We start from the raw sequence: 10,055 nt of genomic DNA on the forward strand, positions 1-10,055 counted from the left end.
GGAAGGGGCCAGCAGATAAGCCCAAGTGGGGCTGAGACCCACAGCAAGGAGAGAGCAGCGTGTGCAATGGCCACCATCAGCCCTGCCGCAACGGCCACAGTGTCACCTGCACAGGGCGGGTGTTAGCGCAGCGCTGGCAGCCACATGTCACAGGACACCGCGCTGAAGCCGTGTGTTTCTGGGATTTCTGGGATTTTCTGAATCAGCCCTTCAGCTGATTTAGCGGGATGAGCCTGTGGACACTCCCAGCGGAAGAGGCCACAAGCCCACAGCACGAACCCAGCACCACCAAGACCCATTCTCTCTTTCTCAGCTTTCCAGCACCACCCCATGGCCAGGACAGCCCACAGCACCTCCGGGACTTGGCACTCATCCGTCCAAATCAGCCCCACCTCCGCTTCTATCTGACAGCACTCATTTACGCACCATGCTTTCCTTTCATGAGGAAAATTACCACCTTCCAAAGCCACAGCAGCGACAAGGCAGAAATCAGAACCTTGGAATCACAGGACGGTTTCGGCTGGAAGGGACCTTAAAGATCATTCAGTTCCAACTCCCCTGCCCTGGGCTGGGACACCTCCCACCAGCCCAGGTTGCTCCAAGCCCCGTCCAGCCTGGCCTTGAACCCCTCCAGGGATGGGGCAGCCACAACTTATATATATATATTTATCTATTACTTACCTGTTACCAGAAATAAATACATCTTTGGGCAATTTTGGACTATGACACCCACCCAAGCTTGGTGCCTTCTAACTTACAGCAGCAGGCGAGTAAAACATGACACCGCAACACCAACAAGTAGCTGGTGTTTGGTTACTGTGTTGGGGGTTACAACTCCAACAGCTAAAGGTGCAGCTGCCCCGAGACAAGGACAGCCAGTTCTGAAAGCACCCACCTTTCGACAGCCAGGCACCAGGACGGGTTGGTCGGCAATGCTACAGAAGACTGTCACAGCATCAGACCGTTAAAGAACACTGTGAGGTCCAACTAGTTACCACTCATGATGAGACAGCGCATGCCGCTTCCCCGCCTGTGTGTCCTTCGAGATCAGCTGTCTACTGGAAAGGGTAAAAACTGCAAGAGTGACCTGGACAAGGGGCTCAAGCGAACCCTCAGTAAAGTTCCCAGATGACACCAAGTTGGGCAGGAGTGTTGATCTGCTTGAGGGCAGGATGGCTCTGCAGAGGGATCTGGAGGCTCTCCAGGCTGTATCAATGGGCCAAGGCCAATGGCGTGAGGTTCACCAAGGCCAAGTGCCAGGTCCTGCACTTGAGTCACACCAGCTCCACGGACGCTCCAGGCCTGGGGCAGAGCGGCTGGAGAGCTGCCCGGCGGACAAGGACCTGGGGGTGTTGTTCAACAGCAGCTGAGAATGAGCCAGCAGTGTGCCCAGGTGGCCAATAAGGCCAACAGCATCCTGGCCTGTGTCAGCAACAGTGTGGCCAGCAAGACTGGGGCAGTGACCATCCCCCTGTCCTCAGCACTGGTGAGGCCCCACCTCGAGTGCTGTGTCCAGTTTTGGGCCCCTCACCACAGGAAAGACCTTGAGGTGCTGGAGCGTGTCCAGAGAAGGGCAACGGAGCTGGTGAGGGGTCTGGAGCACAAGTCTGGTGAGGAGCGGCTGAGGGAGCTGGGGGTGTTCAGCCTGGAGAAGAGGAGGCTGAGGGGAGACCTTCTCGCTCTCTGCAGCTCCCTGAAAGGAGGGGGTAGCCAGGGGGGGTCGGTCTCTGCTCCCAAGGAACAGGCGATAGGACAAGAGGAAACAGCCTCAGGTAGCACCAGGGGAGGTTTAGATTGGGTATTAGGAAAAATTTTTACACTGAAAGCGTTATCAGACATTGGAAGAGGCTGCCCAGGGCAGTGGTGGAGTCACCATCCCTGGAGGTATTTAAAAGCTGCACAGACGTGATGCTGAAGGACGCGGGTTAGTGGTGGTTTTGGCAGTGATGGGTTAATGGCTGGACTCAATGTGGTCCCTTCCAACCTAGACAACTCTATGATCCTGTGACCCTCAGCTCTGTCAGGATGGGAACCACAGTCTGCACCACAGAATCCAGCTGCCACACGGACTCATTCTTAAGGGGAGTTCGACCCACCCAGCAGTTAAGATGCCCCGCCATGTTTCAGAGTTCCTTTATTGAGCATGTGCCCGGGGAGTTTAACTCTAAGCAGCCATCCAGAAAGGCAATAATTTAGAGCAGAAAATACAGGCCTTCTTACATGGAAACTTTTATTCTCACTGAGATCTGTACATTCAAGTCGCACGTACTTTTAAGTCTTTGATGGAGCTGGAGCACGGATTCACAACAGCAGCCTCGTCTGCTTGAACAGTTTTAAGAGTTTATGCCTCAAAAGTAGACAGGAAACTTGTGACTATTTCCTTCAACTTAGCTTCTGTCTGGTCAGAGATCTTCCCTTCGGTCCTGTTGAAAGAGTTTAGTTAAACTTCTGAGACGGGAACAGATATATGGTCAATCCCCAACTAAGGCAAAGAAAACCAACTTCACAACAGACCTTCCAATTTCTAACAAAATTCGCAAATGAATTAACACATTTCTGTTTGATGCATGGAGTTATACCACTGAAACTAATGTAACATCCCTCCTCCTAAAAAATTAGTCCTGTTTAAGAACTCAGGTTTGTCAACAAATACTTTTGAAACAGCTGTAGGTAGTTCAACAAGGCTCCACCTTCTCTAGAGCTGCACCTCGGAGATGGAAGGCACACAATTTGACTCCTGACACGAGAAGCTTGCACCAGTTCACAGGACAGGACCGGAAATACTCAATCCCCAACAGTCTGCCCAGCAGCACTTAATCCATGGCACTGTAACAGCATAAAGCTGTCAAAAATACGGGAACTGACTGGATGAAGTGGTTTCGGTATCAGATTAGAGGAGAGGTACACAAGTAGGTTCATTTTAAGCATCAGTTGAATCTAAGTAAAAACTGGAGAAATGAAGCTGAGCTCTGGAGAGCAGTGCAAGGACAGGAGGAAGGCTGGTTCAACCTCCAGTTCTGGTACAGGCAGCTGAAGGCCCGATGTTCTAGGATACGCTAAATTAACAGTTCGGTAACCATTATCTACACACCAGCCATCAAACCCTTGGGATGAAGTAAGGTAAATCATCTTACCTGATGGTGGAGAGGAGGGCCTGGTGCTGGCTCAGCACATGAGCTAGGAAAGCACTCTCGAATTTGGTGATTTTGCTGGGCTCCAGCTTGTCCAAGTGACCTCTTACACCAGCGTAGATGACAGCAACCTGTTCCTCAATAGCCATGGGAACTGCAGGAAAGAAAGCGTTCATGGCATTGCTAACTCTTACGCCAGGACACATCAGACTAGGGAGTCCTTCTTTGATGATCAGCTGCGCATAGACAACATGGTTCAAGCCGGTCTGCGTTTACCACGTCCACAGAATGGACACGGTAAATGCTGCCACAAAGACCACCCTCGTTACACTAACGGGAAATGCAGATTTGTTACGTCCACGACACTCACCATACTGTCCTTGTTTGAGGAGCTCTGTCAGACGTACACCACGGTTCAGCAGCTGTTGTGTGGCAGCATCCAGATCAGACCCAAACTGAGCAAAGGCAGCTACCTCACGATACTGAGCCAATTCCAGCTTCATGGTACCTGCCACCTACAACACAAGGAACAGGTCAGACCGAGCTTCACCACCTCCTAAATGCGTCTAGTACTTCGTAGTCTAGTTGTCCCAGATCAGCTTGGCCTTGCATACCAGTCAAGTGAATATCAAGATTCTGACAGATGATTATATAAAAAACCCACCGTCTGCTTGGCCTTCTAAGATAAGCGTGCTATTCATCCCTAAAACGATGACAGTTGGTATTAAACCTCACTAATCCCGTATCTGCACCAAAAGCATGGGGTTAAGAGAGCATTCTCTACTTCTAGTTGGATCAGCACCCTGTTCAGCCCACTGAAACTTAACAAGTCCTACATTTTAACGCAGATACTATTTTTCTTTCGCCCCCCCACCCCTCTGCATGCAACGGAAATATCTGAGAGATCCCCAAAGCTTGTTCTTTTATAACTTCATAATGCTAAGGAATGCAAAGCTTTATTCCCTCTCTATTCACAGGTCTTTGGAGTGAAATGGGTTGGAAAGCCTAAACACTACTCATCTCCGGTAAGGAGCAGCAGTTTCATGCTTACCTGCTTCATAGCCCTGGTCTGAGCAGCAGAACCTACACGGGACACAGACAGACCAACATTGATGGCTGGACGGATACCTTTGTAGAACAACTCAGTTTCCAAGAAAATCTGTAGGAGAAAGTTGTTTTATTATCTTGGTCAGAAGCCTGGAAGCCTCCTCAGAGACCTGCCAGTAAGTTACACAGAAGTACTGGCACATGAAGAAGTAGCACTGGCGTGTGAAGAAGCGGTCCTACCTGTCCATCAGTGATGGAGATGACGTTGGTTGGAATGTACGCAGACACGTCACCGGCCTGAGTTTCAATGACAGGCAAGGCGGTCAGAGAGCCACCTCCAAAGGAATCATTCATTTTGGCTGCTCTCTCCAGCAGACGAGAGTGCAGGTAGAACACATCACCTGGGTAAGCTTCACGACCTGGTGGACGACGCAGCAGCAGAGACATCTGACGATAGGCAACGGCCTGTGTGGTGTAAAGACAGGTTTCAGATTTCAGTACCTCCATTAAAATTTTGAATTTCTAAACCTGAGGTGATCTTACTGCTACAAACACCAACACTAGATTATGAGGTCAATAAACAACATTTCCTGACCTGTTTGGATAAGTCATCATAGATGATTAACGCATGTTTTCCATTGTCTCTGAAGTATTCCCCCATGGAGCAGCCTGAATAAGGAGCCAGGTACTGAAGGGGTGCTGCATCGGACGCTGTGGCAGACACCACGATAGTGTACTTCATGGCATCTGCAAGGAATCGGAGACAAACACCACTGTGAGTATATCACCTCATCATGCCCGTAATCAGCAAATACAGCACACTTCTGAAGTGCTAGCTGCCGAAGCAAGCCCAGGCAGCACCACTACATTGTTACAGGAAACAACACGGTACTAGATTAACACATCCCTTAGCTCAACTAACCCAAGAAGTTTCAAGAGCAAGTTAATGGCAGCTAGCGTCTAACACTTGCAGATTTCTTTCCCATTTAAAAAAAGTTTAAGTTTGCACTAAGAAACACTGTGGTTCCAGAACTAATAGCCCAAAAGTCTGTGATTTCCTGGCTTCTGGAAGGAGATGCTATCTTTATTTCATAGTCCCAAATTATTGTAATTAAAATGTGGGGGGAGTGGGTCCTTCTAGGTATGAGTCTGCTTGACCACCAGATAACACATAAGCTGCCTGATCTCTTGCAAGCTCTGTTACATATGCAGCCTCGCTGAACAAGATCACTGCTTCTGAAAAGAAAGTAAAGTCTATGTTTGGTCAGTAAAGTCTTTCCACTAAACTTGCAACTGCCATTTACACTGACTTGCATTCGGAAACAAATGCCGAGTCCACAAATACTTGTAGGACATAGCCTGTAATCAGGCCTGTCTGACTGCCGAGAGGAATCTCTCTGAACTCTGCTAAAAAAAAATATGGAGGGAGACTCTTCCAGAAGCAACTGAGCAGTTTTGGGGCCTCATCCTAGTCTTCTAGTGCAATGTAGCAAAAGAGGGTTTTTTCCCCCAGATACCTAGAAAGTTTTCTTGTCCAGAAAAGCAAGCAGCTCACTCATCCACTAAGAGAAGAATTCTGTCCATACTTGCAGCTGGGAGAGGTCATAGTAGTAGTATTCAGCATTATAATGAGAATAGGATGTCACTAGCTGCCAGGCTCAGCATCTTCAAAAATCCATACCTGCATCAGTGAGCCTCTTCACCAGCTGAGCAACAGTAGATCTCTTCTGGCCAATTGCAACATAGATACAGTACAGCTTCTTTTTCTCATCTGTTCCATCATTAAATCGTTTCTGGTTGATTATTGTATCAATTGCAATTGAAGTTTTCCTGTGTAACACAGAGGCTGGTTAGTTAAAACTGCCTACGGTTCTCCCAGCCTCTACACAGTTCTGTGTTCAGCTTTGTACACTGGTGCGCCCTGTACAAAACGTTTTTAGCTTGGGCATTTAACTTACCCAGTCTGCCTGTCACCAATGATCAGCTCACGCTGGCCACGACCAATTGGCACCAAGCTGTCCACAGCCTTAATACCAGTCTGCATAGGTTCACGCACAGAGATTCTGGGAATGATCCCAGGGGCCTTCAAGCCAACTCTTCTACGTGTCTTAGATGTAACAGGACCCTTAAAAGGGAGAAAAAACCCTGTTGCAGTCTGTATCGCATAGATACAAGCAGAGGAAGGAAACACCTAGTTACACTTACCTTCCCATCAATTGGATTGCCCAGGGCATCTACAACGCGGCCCAGCAGCTCTTCCCCAACTGGAACATCCACAATGGCACCAGTCCTCTTCACAACATCCCCTTCCTTGATCAGTCTGTCATTACCAAACACGACAACACCAACATTGTCAGGCTCCAAATTCAAGGACATCCCCTAGGATAAAGATCACATGAGAGATCTCAGGAGAAAACCCAAGCCAACATTTGCAAGATCGACCATTTAATAACAGTATTATTCTACAGTGTAGAACATTCAACATAGCCTTATCTCAATCTTACTTGTAGCAATAGTCAATGTTCTGCTTTTATGTACAATGCCTGTATGTTCTTCCATACTGGTGAGAGAATCTGCCTAAGCCTTCAGCTTGCTACTTAATTAATTATACTTGCACCAGTCTAGGATTAAGTCCCCTATCTCTCTAAAAAGAACAGGAAGGATAAGAAGAGTTCCAATACAACACTTAGCTCTTGCCTAGGAACTGGACATGGGAAAAGCACCGGATTCTTCTCTGCCTAAAGCAAGTTAGGTCATTAAAAATACTAGAAGAGATGTTGCAGTACTCTCAGAACAGTCAGACAGCTTTTTAACTCTAGTCCACTCTTAGGACTGTAGGAAGTCACCAAATTGCAAACTCTCCTGCAGCAGAGAAGCTATTATTCAACAGTAAACAGAAAAGCCAGCCTGAAACCAAATAAAACAAAATCCAATGATAGATTAGTTCTTAATATTTCCTAACTGAAGACAAATAAAGCCCAAATATTGGCCAAGAAACAGATACCAATACTGAAAGCAAAGCTTTATAAATGCAAAGAATATTTGCTTTTTGTAGTACTAGTTCAACTACATACTACACACTAAAGTCGCAATTAAGTCTATAAAGGGTCCATACAGGTAACTCAAAGCATAGTCTCAGATACTCTTTTAAAAAGTCTTTTCTTGTTAAAAAAAAAATCTTCTTTGTATTTCTAGGCTGAATAAAGTGCTTTAGTGAAAGCTTACCTTCAGTCCAGAAGAGAATTCAACCATTTCTTCTGCTTGAACATTTCTTAGGCCGTACACACGGGCAATACCATCACCAATTGAGAGCACACGGCCAGTCTCCTCAAGTTCAGCAGAGGTGTCAGCTCCCAAAATACGTTCCTCAAGAATAGACGATACCTCAGCAGTGCCTGGAAAAAGACGTTTCAAACCAGACTTAGCCTTAGTATGAATTCAGTAAGCTTGTCCTGAATTCACAAGCCAAGGTAACCTTTCTCAGATATGCCATGAGGTCTAGCAAGCAACACTACTCCTTACATAAGATGCATAAGACAAATAACAGTTTCTGTATTCACAGCCAATAAAAGCAGCTTCAACTCATCATTATGAGCCAGCTTCAATCAAAACATTGATGGCTGTTTAGTTATCACTTTCCTTCAGTAGGTCTTACACTATTAGCAATCTCTGCCCCTAGAAAGCAATTAAATAGATTAGACTTCACTCAGAAAGAACAGACAGGCTAGCTCTTCTTGCAGATCATTTATTTAGACTGCAGGCATCAAAACACCTTGCCAACTGATTTATAATCCAAGGTCCAAATATATTTAACTCAATACGTCTACGGAGCATGTTGTTCAATATATGCTATAAAAATGTATTCTCTGTCTTCCTCCAATTTGTTTGGCAGTATACCTCTAACAACTTTTTATTTCCTCAGTTAGGAGAAGTAAGTAACGCTGTGAAACTGCTGTTTCCTAATACCTTTAGTCACCCTAAACCACTTCAAAAATCATACATGAACCACTACCAAAAATACAGCTATGCTGCGCCAATGCTTTCTCTAAACACCAAGATGCTGGCAGCAAAAACGTTATACTCAAGGGCACAAGGTCACACCCAGGCGGGCCTCGGAAAGTCATCTGTCCCTTCTTAGTGTTACAAACAAAACAGGAAACTAGAATTTGAGGCATTTTTTCAAATAATTCTGCAGGAGTTGAAGACTGAATCAAATCCTTGTGAAGCAGGTAAGCTGCGTAAGACAACGGACGTGTGATAACTCCTTTGGTTTGGGCATAATTTGAATAGTTATTCAAGTGAAGTCTCCTGCATGTGACTATGTAACAGATAGTTCACTGTTAAATACTGTCAGTACATAAACATCTTTAAGCATTGTGTCAACTGATACACCCCCAACACACACTCCATATTTAAATTCCTTTTTGTCTGACAGAGCAAGTTCCTACACCACAGTCTTATATGAAGATCTTTCTCAAACTCACCAGTTTTCTGAAAGCATGTTTTGGAGGCATGGATGTTTCTTGTAGCAACAAATGCTGCAGCCAGGGTGTTTCTGGAAACCTAAAATAAGTAATTGTTTCAGTAACAGTGAGATTTCCTTGATCACTGCAAAAAATGTTGAAGACATTAACACACTTAAATTTCTGATCACTATCTTATATATTTAATGCGTCTCAGTTTTGAGTTGACCTTCACAGCACTCCATAACTGTCGTTACGGAATGAAGTCCAGCATTGCTAAGCAAGGACAGATGGTAAAGGAGACTGCTCTGAATTACTGGCTGCATTTTTCTGCATTGCACTGATGTCACCATCACAACACTGCAGCAGCTCCCAAAGCAACACCTCCTCTCCTGTGCCACCGTTGCTCTGAACATCAAAAGCTTGGGGCATAAAGAAATCGGTGCATCCCTCATGGTTCTGCACAAGGGGGAAATAAAATTGTGTCCTCTAAGGGTTGGCCTTTCTAAGAAAAATCTAGCTGCAGAATTTCCTAAGCGTGGCTATAACTTACGTGATAAAAGAAATGAAAAAAAAAGCAATACTGTCATAACGAATGCATTAAAAGATTATCGTCCTACATCCCAAGAAAAGCTCTCAGTGCCGTCCCACGGAGCGTTAATGCTATCTCTCTGAAAGCCTGGGCAGGCTTCTCCTCCTTTCACCTTCACAAGGGACACAGACTGGGAACGGCTCCTGACAGATCTTCGCACGCTACAAACACGGCGAGGGGGAAATGCCACTTGGCAAAGCCTCGCAGCTCCAATCCCTAACCCTGACTGGGACCTAGCAGCTTTCAGGCATTAACCTGAACCCCAGCTGTGCCAATCCGCATCCCCGGGAATGGACGCGCCGTCCCCCAGATCCCCCCCCGCCTCCCCCTCAGCTAAGGGCACTCGCGCTCCTCCGCAGGGGTCGCGCCCCGGGGTCACCCAGCGCTGAGGTGAGCCCCACACACACATCCCGCCCCACACTGCGACGACCGGGAGGCCGCGGCCCCTCAATGTCACCGCGGCCCCCAAGATGGCGGCGGCACACGGTGTCCCGTCCCCCCTCCGCCTCCGCCTCGCTTCAGGGAGGAGACAGCTCGCTCACCAGGCCGGCCTGCCGCGGCAGGGAGCGGGCGAGGGCGGCAGCCACACGGGCGGAGAGCATGATGGCGGCGGCTCCTCCGGAGAAGGCTGAAGCAGACGGCTGGCGACTGCCGGCCCCGCGCTCTCTCCACAAAATGGCGGCAGCGCCCTCCGCCCCTTTTGGCTGAGCGAGGCCACGCCCACGCCACGGGGCGGGGCGCGACCCGGAAGTACTTCCACCGCCGCCAGCGGCCCCCTCAGGCCTGCGGGCACCGCCCCCTTCCCTGCGCCCCTGAGCCCTT

At 47.6% G+C, this 10,055-nt stretch overlaps 1 protein-coding gene across 1 annotated transcript; it reads right to left on the bottom strand.

The window, feature by feature from the left end:
• Positions 1 to 2,212: 2,212 nt before the first annotated feature.
• Positions 2,213 to 9,946, bottom strand: ATP5F1A (ATP synthase F1 subunit alpha). Its single transcript, XM_063319384.1, has 12 exons — positions 9,776 to 9,946; positions 8,663 to 8,741; positions 7,404 to 7,573; positions 6,384 to 6,557; positions 6,137 to 6,303; positions 5,860 to 6,008; positions 4,774 to 4,925; positions 4,419 to 4,643; positions 4,183 to 4,290; positions 3,502 to 3,646; positions 3,135 to 3,285; positions 2,213 to 2,423 (listed from the first exon to the last, which is right to left on the bottom strand). The coding sequence occupies exons 1-12, from the start codon at positions 9,833 to 9,835 to the stop codon at positions 2,342 to 2,344; spliced, it is 1,662 nt and encodes a 553-aa protein (XP_063175454.1). The 5' UTR covers positions 9,836 to 9,946; the 3' UTR covers positions 2,213 to 2,341.
• Between the last annotated feature and the right edge of the window lie 109 nt (positions 9,947 to 10,055).

Source organism: Chroicocephalus ridibundus, chromosome Z, assembly GCF_963924245.1.
Source record: "Chroicocephalus ridibundus chromosome Z, bChrRid1.1, whole genome shotgun sequence".
In the NCBI taxonomy this organism is placed as follows: domain Eukaryota; kingdom Metazoa; phylum Chordata; class Aves; order Charadriiformes; family Laridae; genus Chroicocephalus; species Chroicocephalus ridibundus.